Raw genomic sequence first — 18,376 nt, 5'->3', positions numbered from 1 at the left:
ATAGACCATTTGTCCTGTGGCTGGGAAATTAAGGGAGGAGTTTGATTAGCTGTACGGCTTTGTTACTGTATTAATTAATACTGTAGATGGGGGGAGACAATACACAAGCGAATTTATTTCACCCATTCTTTCAAAAACAGCGAAAATATAATACAAGATTATTATTATTATTATTATTATTAATTTATTTCATAGCAGACGTCCTTATCCAGGGCGACTTACAATTCTTACAAGATATCACATTATTTTTACATACAATTCCCCATTTATACAGTTGGGTTTTTACTGGAGCAATCTAGGTAAAGTACCTTGCTCAAGGGTACAGCAGCAGTGTCCCCCCCACCTGGGATTGAACCCACGACCCTCCTGTCAAGAGTCCAGAGCCCTAACCACTACTCCACACTGCTGCTAATAATAATAATAATAATAATAATAATAATAATAATAATAATAATAATAATAATAATAATAATAATAATAATAATAATAATAATAATAATAATAATAATACTACGACATTGTCATGGAATTAAGATGTTGAATTTAGTAATTAGTAATATCATTTTTAGTAATTATTTAATATTTATGTAATTCCCGGTTTGTCACATCTGTAAATTGTGTGTGTGTGTGTGTTTCACATGTACAGACCCGCTCGGGAGGAGATCTGTTTTAAAAATGGAGTCGGTTTGGAGCACAACGCTAAGAGCGGCTCCGGCGAGCCGAGTCTGCTGGTCCCCTGCCCGGCCTGCGAGGGGCCCCTGCTCGGGAAGGTCCGGAGGCTGGCGTGCGGTCACAGCTTCTGCCGCCGCTGTGCGCTCCGGATAGTGGACGAGGCGTTCAGAGACATCGAGGGGCTGTCCAACTTCCCGTGTCCCGTCTGCAACAGCTTACCGAGGACCGAGATGTAAAGAAAGATTCAAATAATAACCGCCGTTAGCGAGTCACGAATTACGTACCGTGTTTGTTAGTGTGTGTGTGTGTTTTTGCTTGTTTGTTTTTGTAATATATACAATTGTATTCTTTTAAAAAAAACATTTAAGAACACTTATTTCTACTTGTTTTTCTTATTTTTTTTTTAATTAAATGTTTGCATCTTGTATCGTGTTTACAATAAAAAAATATTAAAAATCTTTTTTTTTTCGTCCCAATATCTGTTTTAATTTTTGTTTTTTTAACTGTCATGCATTTATGGAGTAACTGTAACAAGAAAAAACACTGTGAAAATAATCACAATGTATGGGATCGGTTTGTTCCAGTAATATATCCCAGCCATTGATACTGGTTTAAAAGCACGAATCTGGACGTGAAGTCACAATGTTCCGTTCTCTAGTGATCTGACAGCGATCGACCAAAAACCAACGCAACAAAACCTTGTTCATAGCAAGACCTTATTTTTCTTCTTTCTCTCTCTCCTTAAGAGAACACAAAAAAAGTCTTTTTTAAAAAAAAAAAAAGCACGGAATTTTAAAACAAAGGTGAAAAATAACACCATAAAAGGATTTTTTTACACATCACTATTATTATTATTATTGCTATATACAAAGTACAAGTCCATATGAGTACCAGCAATATAAAAAGTATATATTTTTGGATGAGAGTCTCTTCACCTCCTTGTGCTCCGTCCTTCGGATGAGACGTAAAACAAACGAGCTCCTATTGGAAGTGACTCTGCAGCAGCAGCAGCAGTTGTTGATGATGCAGAGTTCACCCCCCCCTAGTCTCTGTAAGTTGCTTTGAATGGAACGAGGGAGAGCGTTCGGAACCCGACGCTTGGAGTTCTCAAGGCAACCTCGTAGCCCGACCCGGATTCAGAAAACTCCGGATCGGACCAACAGAACCGCCAACGACTGCAAACGCCCATCAGACAGTAAGCAGAATGCACAGGACACAGCAATGAAAAAAGTGTGAGGCAGCAGGCAGCAGCCTTAAAAAAAAAAAAAAAAAAAAAATCCATGCTTGCTATAACTAGGTGTTTCTTTCAAAAGTGCACATTTCAGAGCTCTGTACAGCTGTGGTCATAAGTTTGGCCTCACCTTGAATTTTAGAAAAAAAACAAACAAAAACATTGATATTTATGAACATAATTTAGATCTTTTATTTAACCTCATGTAATCAAAGAAACTACAACATGATATCACTAAAGTCTACCGGACGGAAGCCATACCAGCGGTACAGTATTTCAGGTTAGATTTCGAAATGTCACATTTTTTGTTAAGTATGTATGGGGAAAACTATACAGTATGTAATTCAATATGTTAACAAGGGAACATTATTCGGCAGCTTTCATTGGACTCTATGAAGCTGAGGGAGTTCATTCTATATAGAGGGGGTGGAATTCAATATGTTAACAAGGGAACATTATTCAGCAGCTTTCATTGGACTCTATGAAGCTGAGGGAGTTCATTCTATATAGAGGGGGTGGAATTCAATATGTTAACAAGGGAACATTATTCAGCAGCTTTCATTGGACTCTATGAAGCTGAGGGAGTTCATTCTATATAGAGGGGGTGGAATTCAATATGTTAACAAGGGAACATTATTCAGCAGCTTTCATTGGACTCTATGAAGCTGAGGGAGTTCATTCTATATAGAGGAGGTGGAATTCAATATGTTAACAAGGGAACATTATTCAGCAGCTTTCATTGGACTCTATGAAGCTGAGGGAGTTCATTCTATATAGAGGGGGTGGAATTCAATATGTTAACAAGGGAACATTATTCAGCAGCTTTCATTGGACTCTATGAAGCTGAGGGAGTTCATTCTATATAGAGGGGGTGGAATTCAATATGTTAACAAGGGAACATTATTCAGCAGCTTTCATTGGACTCTATGAAGCTGAGGGAGTTCATTCTATATAGAGGAGGTGGAATTCAATATGTTAACAAGGGAACATTATTCAGCAGCTTTCATTGGACTCTATGAAGCTGAGGGAGTTCATTCTATATAGAGGGGGTGGAATTCAATATGTTAACAAGGGAACATTATTCAGCAGCTTTCATTGGACTTTATGAAGAAAAATGAGTTCATTCTCTATAGGGTGATGCTGCAAAACCTTTGGCCAGAGCTGTACGTGATGCATCGTAATACAGGTCTGTATCATTTGTGATACAAGACCACGGCATAAAGAACTACAGCTCCCATAATCCTTCACCACTGCTGCAGACGCAGAGGCATGCTGGGAGTCGTAGTCATATCCAGCAAAACGAGTTCACAGGGTGATGCATAGCTTTTGGCCAGAGCTGTAGCTATTGGAAGGGTAAGATTTATTGAATGATCATGCGTTAGCTTCAAACAGGACCCAGTCTTATGGCAACTTCACAGCCAGCAGCTGTGCTCAGGGTGGCAGTTTGGGGTGCTTCTGCCCCCTGGTGGGGGTCTGTGTGTAGCGCCGCTCCGGGCAGCAGCCCGTCCTGCCATTGCCATCGAACAGAAAGTTGTGGTTTGTGGTCTCCTGCCTGGGCTTCTGATTGGTCCCCCGGCTCTCCGCCCTCTTGCAGTTGCCGTGGCGATCCAGCCCCTTCGCCAATGCCAGCCTGCCTCGCAGGCGCTCCACCTCGCTGGCCAGGAAATCAACATGCAGGTGGGAGGAGACTGGGGGCGGGACCTGGCAGGAGCAACACAGCCAATCAGGAACATTCTACCGAGAGATCTACAAATCAGCAACAGCTTCTTTTCAATACAAATTGAACATACTCCAGAGGTTAGAGAAAGGGGGCTTGTTATTCCCAGGAGGTTCCTGGTTCAAATCCCGGCTCAGCCACTGACTCCCTGTGTGTGTGTGTGTGTGTGTGTGTGTGTGTGTGTGTGTGTGTGTGTGTGACCCTGAGCAAGTCACTTCACCTCCTTGTGCTCCGTCCTTCGGATGAGACGTAAAACAAACAAGGTCCTATTGGAAGTGACTCTGCAGCAGCAGCAGTTGTTGATGATGATGCAGAGTTCACCCCCCTTAGCCTCTGTAAGTCGCTCCGGATAAAAGCGTCTGCTGAATGATTCATTCATTACAGGTCAGGCCCCCTCTCCCCCTGGTGTATATCTCGGTGTCCCATCGTACCTGTATCTGCAGCGCCCCCCGCAGGTAGCAGCCCCTCCACACGCGCAGGCAGGGCCCCAGCAGGAGGGGCAGCAGGGGCCCCCGGGGTCCCAGCGGCTGGCCCTTGAGGGCTCTCTCCAGCCGAGGCAGCCCGTCACAGGAGGGGGCTCGACGGTGATTCTTCCAGCTGGAAGCCGCTCCTCCAGCATTCCTCCAGGGCAGGAGGTGAGGGGCCGGGACCAGGCTTCCCTTGGAGAACAGGAGGAGCAGGCCGGGCCCACTCCCACTGCAATCACTGAGCTGCAAAGAGAGAGAGGGGGAGGCTGGGTGAGGACTCTGCCGAGGACTGGAAACTCACACCTGCTGCTGCTGCTGCACCCAGTCCTGGGGTTCAGAGCTCCCCTCAATTAAGTCTAGTATTATTAATAATATAGAAATGATCAGGAGCCAGGAGTTTGAGCAGGGTTAGAAACTCACACTAGCCCTGCTGCTGCTGCTGCACCCAGTCCTGGGGTTCAGAAGTGGGGTCTAACGAGAGCATTGTATAAATCTCAGCATGACTTCTCTAGACTCTTGTTATAAACTTTTCGCAATGCTTTTCTAAGCAGTAACTTCAATTCAAAATCCAGCAGGTCTTTCTCTTGCCTCGTGGGAGGATGGCATTTCTGAATTGCCGTTCGGGGCGATCCCGGAAGACAGGGGGGCGTTGGAAGGTTTTCGGAAGCTGTCCCGCCTCTCCGGGGTGCAGTGCAGGGCCCAGTCCCACACCGACGGGAAAGAGGGGCCCCCCCAACCCGGAGCCAGACCCCCGTTCACCAGCTCCTGCCAACCATTCACTGGAGTGTAGCTCTGAGAGAGATGCTGAGAGGAGAGACAGACAGAGAGAGAGAGAGAGAGAGGACTGTACACTGGCCAACAAACTAATTAGAAAAAAGCCCTATTACGCAGCACTCTGTCTCCCCCCGGTGGCTCACCTGGGTATTGCGGCCCCGCTCGCGCTGGCAGTTGAACAGGAAGGTGCTGTAGAGAGGCAGGTGGGCTCTGTCGTGCAGGGTCAGCAGAAACACCTCCGTGATCTCAAAGCGAGAGGGGAACTGCTGAAGGAGCTGCCACACACAGTCCAGGAAGAGCAGGAACACAGGAGACTGGAGAGAGGGGGGGGGGGAGAGACAGAGAGAGAGACAGAGAGACACAGACAGAGAGAGAGAGAGAGAGAGAGAGAGAGAGAGAGGGGGGAGAGAGAGGGGGGTGGAGAGAGAGGGGGGGAGAGAGAGAGAGAGAGAGAGAGAGAGAGAGGGGGGAGAGAAAGTAGCTTTAAATCATATTTTCTTATTTGACTGTTTTTTGCTCACACTGTCCCTTGTCCCCTGCCTCACCTCCTCCTTGTACCTGTCCCCTGTCCCCCTGCTTCACCTCCTCCTTGTCCCTGTCCCCTGTCTCACCTCCTCTTTGTCCGAGTCCCTGGTATAGTTGTTCCGGTGAAGGAACCGGAAGCCGGCAGAGACCCACTCTTTCTGAACCAGGTTCTGGAAGCCCGGCAGCGTCCGGCAATGCGGGTCAGACATGATCTGGACCAGACTGGAGACGACACAGTTCAGGTCCCGGTCTTCAGCCTCTGAGAAAGAGGGGCAGGGTTAGGGGCAGGGAAGGGGTTCGGGGGTTCCTCTGTGCCAGACCGCACCGGATCCGAGATCGACAGGTTAGGATCACAGCCGGTTCTATCTACAGTGACACGTTAGCAGTGCGATAGTGCAAGGATAGCGCATCAGCTGAGGATCCAGTAACGTGGTGCTGAGGTCAGGCGAGTCCAGTGCAGAGCAGGAGGCGAGGAGAGGAGGAGATCAGCAATAGAAGAGTCCTTACCCTGCAGCACAACAGCAAGATCCCCTTCTGCTAAGAGACAGGAGACCTCTGCAGATCTTCTGAGACAAGACCTGGAAGAGAGAGTGAGAGAGCGATACCTGGAGTGTCACAACATCTCACAGAACAGGGATGTCAAAACACAAAACACACACAGAAGAGAGTCTAATGAAAGCTGCTGAATAATGTTCCCTTGTTAACATATTGAATTGCACCCCCTCTATATAGAATGAACTCCCTCAGCTTCATAGAGTCCAATGAAAGCTGCTGAATAATGTTCCCTTGTTAACATATTGAATTCCACCCCCTCTATATAGAATGAACTCCCTCAGCTTCATAGAGTCCAATGAAAGCTGCTGAATAATGTTCCCTTGTTAACATATTGAATTCCACCCCCTCTATATAGAATGAACTCCTTTTCATTTTTTTTATTAATGTCTCAATCCTAAAATTCTAGGGGATGTGAAACTTTTGGCCACAGCTGTGTATATTACAATGGGCACGTTTCTCACGGGAATCGTGAAATCCACGAGAGAAATCCAGCCCGACTCGTAACAAGCAACGAAACAAACAGGCCTCCGAGCGCATCCCGAATCCCCAGGGGCCGGGTCCCTACCTGACGTGATCGAGCCAGCGAGTCGCCTCCAGAGAGGACAGCCACTTCTCATCCGGGACCGAGAGCGACGCAGGAATATCTGACGAGGAAAACGACAGACAGGAAATCCGTTAACCCCGTTACACCTGCAGAGGAACTGATTGGTGTATTGATTAGTCTAAATATTATTATCATTATTATTATTATTATTATTATTATTATTATTATTATTATTATTATTGAGTCATTTAGCAGACGCTTTTATCCAAAGTGACTTACAGAGACTAGGAGGGTGAACTATAATAATCATAATAATAATAATAATAATAATAATGGGGCTGGAATAAAGAGATTCCCATTCTTTCAGGTTAGCTGGTATCGATCAGTGCCCTAAGGTGGCCAGGAGACATTACGATTAGCTAACTAAAGCCGAGTTGAACCTCTTTTTCAGGATCTTGAAAGCTGGTTCCAGGAGACCCCCGGGAGACCTAGTTTGAGGTTTGCTGTATCAAACCCCCAAGTCTCCCTGCCTGGTGTGCCGCGCAGCGACCTGAAACCTACAGTCTCCTGAAACCAGGCTCCAAGCCTCAGAGCGGTGGCTTCGTGTTCCCTCGGCTTGCCAAACACCAGGTCTTTGCGGTGGAAGGTTTATCCCAGTGTTTCCCCAGCCCGCTGGTCCTACCTCCCAGGCAGAGGGCTCGGAGACGGGAGTGGGCAGCCTGGATCTCGGAGAGGGGGGGCATGTCCTCCCCCACCTCCACAATCACACACTGGGGGTGACGCCCGAACAGCAGAGCCTCCAGGTTCCTGAGAAACACAACAGAGAGGCAACGGGAAGATGAGAGAGAGAGAGAGAGAGAGAGAGAGAGAGAGAGAGAGAGAGAGAGAGAGAGAGAGAGAGAGAGAGAGAGAGAGAGAGGAGGAGAGAGACAGACAGAGATACAAAGAGAGAGACACACACACACACACACACACACACACACACACACACAGAGATAGATAAACAGACACACACATAGACACACTCTCTCTCTCTCTCGCTCTCTCTCTCTGCAGTGCGGTGGCGCCCCGCATTGGGCACAGCGTCTCTCACCGGGCATCGTGCTTCTCATGGTAGATGTTGCTCTGGAAGCTGGCGGCTCGGAGGAGGTCACTACCCTCTGGGTGGCGCCAGCACCAGCGCTGGCAAAAACAACAACACCGAGCTGTCAACACTCACTCAAACCCTGCTGGAACCCGTGCTCCTATACACATCATTACTATCATCATAATTATCATCATCATCATTACTATCATCATTACTATCATCATCATCATTACTATCATCATTACTATCATCATTACTATCATCATCATCATTACTATCATCATCATTACTATCATCATTACTATCATCATCATCATTACTATCATCACTACTATCATCATCATTACTATCATCATCATTACTATCATCATCATCATTACTATCATCATTACTATCAACATCATCATTACCACCATCATTACTATCATCATCATTACTATCATCATCATTACTATCATCATCATTACTATCATCATTACTATCATCATCATCATTACTATCATCACTACTATCATCATTACTATCAACATCATCATTACTATCATCATCATTACTATCATCATCATCATCATTACTATCATCATTACTATCAACATCATCATTACCACCATCATTACTATCATCATCATTACTATCATCATTACTATCATCATCATTACTATCATCATTACTATCATCATCATTACTATCTTCATTACTATCATCGTTAATATTACTATTATTATTATTATTATTATTAATGAGTCATTCAGCAGACGCTTTTATCCAAAGCGACTTACAGAGACTAGGAGGGTGAACTCTGCATCATCAACAACTGCTGCTGCTGCTGCTGCAGAGTCACTTCCAATAGGACCTCGTTTGTTTAATGTCTCATCTGAAGGACGGAGCACAAGGAGGTGAAGTGACTTGCTCAGGGTGACACACACACACACACACACACACACACACACACACACACACACACACACACACACACACGCACACACACACACACAGAGGGAGTCAGTGGCTGAGCCGGGATTTGGACCTCCTGGTATCAATCATTTTTTTGTCTTGTTTTGGGGGGGGTTGGCACAGTGGATCACTGGGATATTATTGATCCTTCGTCTTACCGGAACACGCCCCTCAGTGAAGTGGGCAAACGATCTCTTCAGCTCGGTGTCCAGAATCCTCTGAGGAACCACGTTGAATTTGGGGAGGCTGCAAAAACAGGAAGAGACGCCTCAGACCGGGGACAATGAATCCACCGTCACCGATCTGCCTTTACTTCACTAAAACCAGCAAAAAAAAAAACACAACAGGGACCCGCGCGTACCTCGTGGCCATTTCAAAACGATCGTTCACTGAGCTCACTCTCCAGGCAGTAGCCCCAGTCCGTGCCAGTTCCCTCTCCCAGTCCTGCAGCCCTTCAAACCAGTTCATCTGGGGGTCCGTGCCTCGATTACTGAGATACTGTTTCATCTCTGTGTAAAGAAACGGCCGGTCAAGGGGGCTGCACAGCACAGCGGATCAGTCCACTCACCTCTAACCCATAATACAGACGTGACCCCTCACCCCCCTGAGAGAAAGGGGGCTCCCTCCAGTCTGGGGCAGGCTTGAGGCACGGAGACTGAACTGCTCCCTCCCTCCCTCACCCCCCTGAAAGAAAGGATGCTCCCTCCAGTCCAGGGCAGGCTTGAGGCACGGAGACTGAACTGCTCCCTCCCTCCCTCACCCCCCTGAGAGAAAGGATGCTCCCTCCAGTCCAGGGCAGGCTTGAGGCACGGAGACTGAACTGCTCCCTCCCTCACCCCCCCTGAGAGAAAGGATGCTCTCTCACATATACCTCCATAACTACAGACATCCCTAGACTCTGATCCTCATAATAACCTGTGCATACAGACATCCAGAGAGACAGACAGACAGACAGAGAGACAGACAGACAGAATGCATTCCTCACCCACCCCACCCCTCCTCACCCACACTGCCCAGCGCGGATCTCTGGAAGGAGGAGAGGGATGCTGGGACAGAGGGCTGGTACACCCTGGCGATGGCACTCGTTATCTGAGACAGAGAACACAGACTCTTATTATTTGTTAAAAAAAATTAACATAAAATGAATACAATTAAATTAAAAAAAACATGAATAAAATATATTTTTAAATAAATAAAAATGTATATATATTTTTTAAAAAGTCATTTAAAAAAAGCTAATAAAAATAATAAAGAAATAAAGATTTTTTGATTTTTTATTTTAATGACACCCCTCGGGGTCTCCCCTCACCTCGGCCGTCCCGGCGCAGCTCTTCTCAAAGTGGAACCGCAGCACCCGCAGGTCCCGACAGAACAGAACCAGCTCCTCGGGGCGGAACCGGAGCGACGAGCGGGCCGACAGAACCTTCCATCGGGACGGGCTCACTGAGAGAGAGAGAGGAGGGGGGGAGAGAGAGAGAGAGAGAGAGAGAGAGAGAGAGGGGGAGAGAAGAGAGGAGAGAGAGAGAGAGAGAGAGGAGAGAAGGAGAGAGGAGAGGAGAGGGAGAAAGAGAGGGAGAGAGAGAGGGGGAGAGAAGAGAGGAGGGGGAGAGAGAGGAGAGAGAGAGAGAGAGAGAGAGAATCGTCAAACAACACTGCCTGAACATTATTAGGACCAATATCCTGTCGCTGTGTTCTCCATAAAATCAGCTAAAAACCTCCTTCAACCAACGACTATCTATCTACAGGGATGGGAATCAGACTCCCGCTGCACAGCAGTGTGATCCAGTCCTGGTTTCACTAGGAGTTTAATAATCAGACACGTCTGAAATCTGGGTTGTTCTGTGCAGGAGATCGGAGGGGTACCCACCTGCTACAACTCTCTCAATGGAAGCCAGAGCGACATCATGCTCCCCCAAAAACACAGGAACTGAATCCCTGTCCTGCACAAGGGGGATACAAACACGGCTATTATTATTATTATTATTTTTATTATTATTATTTTTAGTCCTTTAGCAGACGCTTTTATCCAAAGCGACTTACAGAGACTAGGGGGGGTGAACTCTGCATCATCAACAACTGCTGCTGCTGCTGCTGCAGAGTCACTTCCAATAGGAGCTTGTTTGTTTTACGTCTCATCCGAAGGACGGAGCACAAGGAGGTGAAGTGACTTGCTCAGGGTCACACACACGCACGCACGCACGCACGCAGGAAGTCAGTGGCTGAGCCGGGATTTGAACCTCCTGGTATCAAGCCTCCTTTCTTTAATCGCTGGACCCCCAAGCCTCCTATCTTATTCCATACCAGCAGATAAATGCTTTAAACGTGCGGTTAAAGTGAACGAACCAACCTCCGTCTTGGAGAGGCCCTCCTCGGGGACAAACGCCACCCTAAAGGTGGTACACAAGAGGGCGCCGGTGAGCGAGCTTCCTCCCCCAGCACGGGGCTTCCGGACGGGCTGAGTGCGCTGAAGAACGCGCTCCCCTGGAAACAGAGGCAAGAGAGAAGAAAGAGAATTCATGAGCAAACGTGTTTAATGCACATTCGGATTTTACTGTGGTCTGGTCAGGGTCACCTCAAGTAACAGACAAAGTCCGAGGCAATAATAATATAAATCTATTGTGGTAGAGCAGGGGGGGGGGGAGGAAAGAGGCGAAAAATGTAGTCCGGGGGGGTAAGTACAGGACTACATTCCCCAGCATGCCTCGGGGCTATGAAGCCAATAACGAGGCAGAATAGCTTATCATAGACACAATGTTTGCTTCCTTTATCCTTTGTGTATTGTGACTTGTCCTGAATGAGCTAGGCCCCGTTTCCAAGGAGACGGAGCTCTCTGTTACCCACGGCGACAGGGAGAGGGAGAGAGAAGGCCGTTGTGAAAGGGGGGGGAGGGGAGCATGACTCAAGCGGATTTTGTTTTGTAATCGTAACACACGGCAGGCTACTGTCCCACATATCAACACGAAGCCCTGAGAAGCCGAGTCGTTCTGAACTTTCAAGAGACGTTGTAAAAGTTTACAGCTGCGCAAATGTAAAAACGCAATTTAATCAAAATTTAAAAAAGAAAAGGGGGCTAGGTTACGCATGCCGAACGTGAGGCAGTCCAGCTGCTCAGGACGACAGAATGCTTTTTAAAATCAATTCCCAGACGCTAAACACGCCTGTGCCAAGGGAAAGAGTGTCTGAAAATAAACACCAGAGGGGCTTGTAGGGCTCTGATGCCATGGCAACCACACTCACTTATTCATAGTGAAATCTGTTCATGGGCTTGTGAGGTCACTATACATATTTAGAGAGAGAGAGGGAGGGAGGGAGAGAGAGAGAGAGAGGGTGGGAGAGAGAGAGAGAGGGAGAGGGAGAGAGAGAGATAAAGGGGGAGAGAGAGAGAGAGGAAGAGGAGAGGGAGAGAAAGGGAGGGAAAGGAAGAGAAGGAGAGGGAGAGAAAGGGAGGGAGAGGGAGAAAGAGAGAGAGAGGGACAAACACAGTTTACACTGAGTAATGGAAACAATGGACAATTCATACAGCAGGGAGAGAGAGGGAGGGAGGGAGAGAGGGAGGGAGGGAGAGGGGGAGGGAGGGAGAAAGGGAGAGGGGGAGGGAGGGAGCTGGCAGTTTTCGTGTAGAGGTGCCATTGCCAACACTTGAGTGAGGAGAGCACAGGTCAGCCCAGCAGTGCGGTCAATACAGCACCTCACAGCTCACAGCTCTCTCTCACACACACACACACACACACACACACACACACACACACACACACACACACACACAGGGCTGCCTGACCTCGGACGAGCACAGACCACCCTGCACATGCACACCACACAGCGCTGCACACGCTGACCCCCACCACCCTGGAGAGAACCAAAGGGAATCAGTCCCACCCCGAAGGGGGGGGGGGCGGTGGCCTGCAGGTTTGTTGGTTTTGGTCGAACTCACCCGGGAGGCACGTGAAGTCTGACGTCTCTCCGCTCCGCAGGGCCGTGTTGCTGAAGTTCAGGGTTTTGTCCTGGAGAGAGAGAGAGAGAGAGAGAGAGAGAGAGAGAGAGAGAGAGAGAGAGAGAGAGAGAGGAGAGAGAGAGAGAGAGAGAGAGAGGTGTCAGGTATCTCAGATGGAAAAGCAACGCAAATGTGGTTAAATTCGTCTGTGATGTCATCAGTGCCAACTCTTACTCTCCTTCACAAAGCCCTTTCTATTTGGAGATATTTTCATGCCATGTCTATTTCCTGTTATTATGTAACTATTTTCCATCTCTCTCTCTTTCTTGCTTTCTGTTTTTACTTTCTTTCTCTCTTTTCTTTCTCACTTTGTTTTTACCTTCTTTCTTTATTGCTTTAACGTTCTCTTCTCTCACTTCTTTACTTTTTCTTTCTTTCTGTCTGTCTTTGTCCTTTCTTTCTCTCGCTCTCTTTACTTTTCTTTCTTTTCTGCTTTCCCTTCTTTCTCTCTTTCCCTCTCCAGTCTCCTCCCTGCCAGCAGTTCTTCACATTACAGTAATAAAACCCTGCGCTCGACTCTCTTGTATTTCATTAACCCTCTCATTTCATTTCAGAAGCGTGTTCTTCCCGGTAGAACACGTGTGAGGCGTGGAGACCCGTCACGGACGAAGCCTTGTTTTCACAAATTCTTGTTTCATAACAACAACAGCAACAAAAAAACAGTGGGGTGTTTCAGTGGGTTAATTTCTATAGTTCAGTCTCCATGCTTCAAGCCTGCCCTGGACTGGAGGGAGCACCCTTTCTCTTAGGGGGGTGAGGGAGGGAGGGAGGGAGCAGTTCAGTCTCCGTGCCTCAAGCCTGACCTCAAGGTGTATTTGATTAGGGTTTGGAAGGTGGGGGTGTGGTCTAATCAGTCCAAGCCTCTGGCACTTGGCTCACAGACTCTCCAATCCCACACGTGGCACATCTGCACTGTCTGAGCCGGTCAGACTCCGAGTGATCGATGGCTGGCTGGCTGATCCAACTTTCCAACCTCCTGCATTCCCGAGCAGCTCGGCATCCTCTCCCTAAACCCCCCCCCTGAGACGAGGCAAAGCAACACGCACCAGGACCGAATAACGTGACCAGCGTTCACACCGCTCCTAATAAACTGACCAGCGTTCACACAGCTCCTAATAAAGTGACCAGCCTTCACACAGCTCCTAATAAAGTGACCAGGGTTCACACAGCTCCTAATAAAGTGACCAGGGTTCACACAGCTCCTAATAAAGTGACCAGCGTTCACACAGCTCCTAATAAAGTGACCAGCGTTCACACAGCTCCTAATAAAGTGACCAGCGTTCACACCGCTCCTAATAAAGTGACCAGGGTTCACACAGCTCCTAATAAAGTGACCAGCGTTCACGCAGCTCCTAATAAAGTGACCAGGGTTCACACAGCTCCTAATAAAGTGACCAGGGTTCACACAGCTCCTAATAAAGTGACCAGCGTTCACACAGCTCCTAATAAAGTGACCAGGGTTCACACAGCTCCTAATAAAGTGACCAGTGTTCACACAGCTCCTAATAAAGTGACCAGCGTTCACACAGCTCCTGATAAAGTGACCAGCGTTCACACAGCTCCATAGAAACATGGATTGCTTTAAAAAAAAAACAACACTCTCCCTAAAAATAGATCTTAGAAAAATGAGTTATGCTTTGCATGCGTTTCCATGGAGACTACCACAAGGTTATTAACTGGAATTCCATGAGCAGGCTCACGTGATAGACACAGACGGCTTCTGACTACTGCTTTCCCTCAGGAGCAAACAAGGGAATTATTAACAGCCAATTACCCAGGCCTGTCCCTTAGACAGGGAAACACCCGCCAACCGAACTCCTACCATCACCCCTCCGTCAAAGTCTGACGGATCTGCTGCCTTGACCGTTTCGACTGGCCCAGGCCTGGGACAGGGAGATGCATCTTTTCTGTAATGCAGAGCTATGGAGGAACGAGGGACTGGCCACGGAAGGATGTGTAACATATGGCGGGTGAGTGGCAAGCTTTCTCTTTGAAGTGGGTGTGTCTGTCTCAGTATGTGTGTGTGTGTGTCTGTGCCTCTCTGGGTCTGCGTGTTTCAGTAAGTGTCTGTGTTTCAGTATGTGTGTGTGTGTCTCTCAGTGTCTGTGTTTCAGTGTGTGTGTGTGTCTCTCAGTGTCTGTATTTCATTGTGTGTGTGTGTCTCTCAGAGTCTGTGTTTCAGTGTCAGTGAGTGTGTGTGTCTCTCAGTGTCTGTGTTTCAGTGTCAGTGTGTGTGTGTGTCTCAGTGTCTGTATTTCATTGTGTGTGTGTGTGTGTCTCTCAGAGTCTGTGTTTCAGTGTCAGTGTGTGTGTGTGTCTCTCAGTGTCTGTGTTTCAGTGTCAGTGTGTGTGTGTGTGTCTCAGTGTCTGTATTTCATTGTGTGTGTGTGTGTGTCTCTCAGAGTCTGTGTTTCAGTGTCAGTGTGTGTGTGTGTCTCTCAGTGTCTGTGTTTCGGTGTCAGTGTGTGTGTGTGTGTCTCAGTGTGTGTGTGTGTTTCAGTGCCTGTGTTTCAGTGTCAGTGTGTCTGTGTCTCAGTGTCTGTGCGTCTCTGTGCTTGGCTGATTTGACCAAACCAAGCTGTTCACCCGTTAGTAAAATAACGCATCTAATCTTTGAACCCGTCTGTCTGGTCAGCGTTATAAACTTCATTAATGTGTAACTCCACAGTTAGAGATTTCAAACCACTCTTTGCAAGACGCGGCATATTCTTTTCCTCAAAATCATAAAGGACCCGCGTAATGACACGTAGTTATATACGAATGACATTATTGACTTGGTACTCTGTCTGTGTGTGTGTGTGTGTGTGTGTGTGTGTGTGTGTGTGTGTGTGTGTGTGTGTGTGTGTGTGTGTGTGTGTGTGTGTGTGTGTGTGTGTGTGTGTGTGTGTGTGTGTGTGTGTGTGTACCGGACTACGATAACCTGGAAGACATAACAAACTCACAACAGAAGTAGCATTCTAGCGGGGGGGGGGGGGGCCTGTATTTTCGGATACATAACAAAATAACACTACGATTAATGCCAAACGTAAAATATAAAAGTAACCAATAGATTTATTAATTTGGCATTCGTTTATTTTGTATGTATTATTATATACCGTACTACAGCAAGTAGGCGACTATTGACCGCACTGCACACTGGGTAAACTACGGTACTCTTTCTATACCTTAGCATATGTCGTGTGGTAGTTTAGCATTACAGACAGGTACAGACACAGACTATACAGTCTGGTAACATAAGAAAGTTTCCAAACGAGAGGAGGCCCCCATTCAGCCCATCTCACTCGTTTGGTTGTTAGTAGATTATTGATCCCAGAATCTCATCAAGCAGCTTCTTGAAGGATCCCAGGGTGTCAGCTTCAACAACATTACTGGGGAGTTGTAATATTCAAAAGGGCTTACCTTGAAGTCAGGAACGAGCTGTTTAATTTTGAATGAGGTTTTGGATCCCGTTAACATTTTTTGATCTTTTAATGCTCCATCATCATGTTTTATTTTGTTTTTTTGCGATTTACAAATAAATAAAATAATATAATAGAACTAAGAAAATCGAATCCAATTTAAGTAGTTTCTCACCGCGATCGCTCCAGAACAAAGCTCCATTTGTAGCGAGTAAGTTATAAAAGACAAACGGTTTTTTTTTTTGTTTTGTATTATTATAATTATTATTATTTTTTGTCGTTTCTTCCCAACTTGGGTTCACAAAGCAAAGCTGTTTGCAAATAACAGGCGCGCACGCACGCACAAGCTGTGCCGTCGTTTAGTGAAATATTCCTTGGGGGGAAAAAAGTAAAGAAATTAATGACGAAAGCATTTCGGCAACTCCTCCTTTTAAAAACGGCGAGCTCTGCGGTTTGTAACAGGACGGTGTTAAGTACGTGTTTTTTCCCCTCTCGAGTCGCCTTGTTTACACGCTCGCCATAAAGAGACGGACTCTGTCGTTCCAAAGCTACAGTCCGACCCACATAGCGCGCTCTCCGCGTCTTAAAGGGCCAGCAACACCCTCCTCGCCTGTATTATAATCACGTTTTTATTGCTGACAGATGGTACAGGCGAGGTTTGGGGAGGTCTCTGGCCCGTAGCCAGATCCAAACTCTCTCCTCTGAGAAGTTGTTATAGGTAGCCAGCTGTAATAGTTTTTTTTTTCCCTTCTTCTTTACATATCAACAAAAATCTCTGTTTTCTCAAAAACAGCCCTTTCAGCTTTTTCTAAGTAGGCTAAGGCAATTTACTGTGTGTATGTTCATGACAAAACCAGAAGCTAAAATTAACACGTTTCCACACTTCAAGTTTTAAATAAGTTATTATTATTATTATTATTATTATTATTATTATTATTATTATTATTATTATTATTATTAAATGTGTGCCCCTAAGAATTTCGTGCGATGATTATGACATAGTTTAGACGCCCCATATACCAGTATAACCAGAATCCTTATCCCAGTCAAGTCAGACGCTAGTGAAACGAAACGGGTCCGACCACAGCTCCTGAGTGACAGCCAAACTCGCGGTGCTGCATTCTGACATTCCAGAACACACGGAATCAATTACGTCACCGCCGCACACACCAAAAGCCTCTATTATAAAAGCGAGGTCTGTCATTAATACAGTCAGTATAGACTGGCTGGCATCGCCTCGGCGCTGCTTGTAAAACCAATCGCGACACACCCTGTCCCACAGCCTCAGGAGGAAACCTACCCCGCCGCTTAAAAGATATTTCAAGCCAGTACTGCTGCCTTAAAAAAAAAAAAAAAAAATATATATATATATATATATATATATATATATATATATATATATATATATATATATATATATACAGCAAGCCCAGAAATTCAGGGTAGCGACAGGACAGAGAAATATCAGAACAACGCGATATCTGGAGTCGCAGGACGTGCAGCGGCTCAGAATAACTGATAACAGTATTAAAACAAACAAACAAACAAAAACGTTTATTCCTCGGGAGAATGGAGCGACTGTGTAAATGTACTGCACGTTTGTTTCTGTCGCCCCCTTGTGGCTACTCTGCGTATTTATTATTTGCACATACTGTAAACTACACTGTATTTAAATATGAAGCTTGCATTGTAATCCTGTGCTGCCCTGTAACACCTGTGTGAGTCGCCTGGGATAAAGATGTCTGGCAAATAAATAATAATAATAATAATAATAATAATAATAATAATAGTTATTTGTCTTGGCATGTTAACTGGCCGTGCTAAAACCCGCGTGCCTGGCTCAATGCAACCCACCTGCAACTCTGACTTCTCTGAAAACATTTTAAGGGTTAGAGAAGCAGGGGTGTCGGCAGACACAGCGGTATGCCGTCGTCATCATCCGCCCAGCAAGGGAGAGACAACGCGAAGGAATTCCAAAGCTGGCGGAAGAAGAAAGCGATTTCTACCCAGCCTCGCCGGCCCGCAGATGCGAGCCGATCTGCAAGCGACGGTCATTGGAATTGCAAGCAATCCAGCCTCGCCACAGTCTGTTTCCGAAGCTCTATGAACTAGTATAATAAAAAAGCAAGCGTGTAAGCAGTTTGTAAAAGAAAAGAAAAAAAAAACGTTTGATAAAATAGAAGCTAACACAGCGACTTCCGTTTAACGTGTGGCCGCTGTTGCGAGAAGCTCATTTGAACTGCATGCTGCGGACTGCAATTCTGATCAATGATGTTGGAATTGATTAAAAGGGTATTGGAATTCAAAAGCAGGAACTGACCCCAACCCAGGAAATAACTTCAACAGTATGTACTGCGGTCTGGCGCTCGCTTGTAGTTCTTTCGCAGTACGCTTTTGCTCAGGGCTGTGTGATGTTTTTCATATATTTACATATAATCTCCCGTTTTTCGTTCCACCCCGA

The 18,376-nt window shown here is 46.4% G+C and overlaps 1 protein-coding gene across 2 annotated transcripts; it reads right to left on the bottom strand.

Annotated features, from left to right (window-relative positions):
• Positions 1 to 2,071: 2,071 nt before the first annotated feature.
• Positions 2,072 to 16,520, bottom strand: LOC117395500 (myotubularin-related protein 11). 2 transcript variants are annotated; one of them, XM_059007519.1, is made up of 17 exons: positions 15,917 to 16,520; positions 12,458 to 12,527; positions 10,874 to 11,007; positions 10,394 to 10,466; positions 9,836 to 9,969; positions 9,516 to 9,615; positions 8,888 to 9,035; positions 8,685 to 8,772; positions 7,579 to 7,667; positions 7,168 to 7,292; positions 6,507 to 6,585; positions 5,894 to 5,964; positions 5,473 to 5,645; positions 5,005 to 5,175; positions 4,676 to 4,891; positions 4,052 to 4,330; positions 2,072 to 3,604 (listed from the first exon to the last, which is right to left on the bottom strand). In XM_059007519.1, exons 1-17 carry the CDS (start codon positions 15,971 to 15,973, stop codon positions 3,335 to 3,337), a joined length of 2,277 nt encoding a protein of 758 aa, XP_058863502.1. In that variant the 5' UTR covers positions 15,974 to 16,520; the 3' UTR covers positions 2,072 to 3,334. The 2 variants fall into 2 exon arrangements, with proteins under 2 accessions (XP_058863502.1, XP_058863503.1); XM_059007520.1 differs by having other exon boundaries at positions 9,531 to 9,615; positions 15,917 to 16,519.
• Positions 16,521 to 18,376: the final 1,856 nt, after the last annotated feature.

Source organism: Acipenser ruthenus, chromosome 35 (assembly GCF_902713425.1).
Source record: "Acipenser ruthenus chromosome 35, fAciRut3.2 maternal haplotype, whole genome shotgun sequence".
Taxonomy (NCBI): Eukaryota; Metazoa; Chordata; class Actinopteri; order Acipenseriformes; family Acipenseridae; genus Acipenser; species Acipenser ruthenus.
Note: the sequence above shows the minus strand (reverse complement) of the source record. Positions and strands in the feature narration are given on the sequence as shown.

Excerpts from the sequence above, each read along its gene's own strand:
- LOC117395500 (XM_059007519.1), bottom strand. The coding sequence starts at position 15,973 with ATGTTAACGGGATCCAAAACCTCATTCAAAATTAAACAGCTCGTTCCT. Across the intron at positions 8,773-8,887 it reads CGTTTTGAAATGGCCACGAG|CCTCCCCAAATTCAACGTGG; the intron begins GTACGCGCGGGT and ends CTGTTTTTGCAG. Across the intron at positions 7,668-8,684 it reads TCACTGAGGGGCGTGTTCCG|CGCTGGTGCTGGCGCCACCC; the intron begins GTAAGACGAAGG and ends TGTTTTTGCCAG.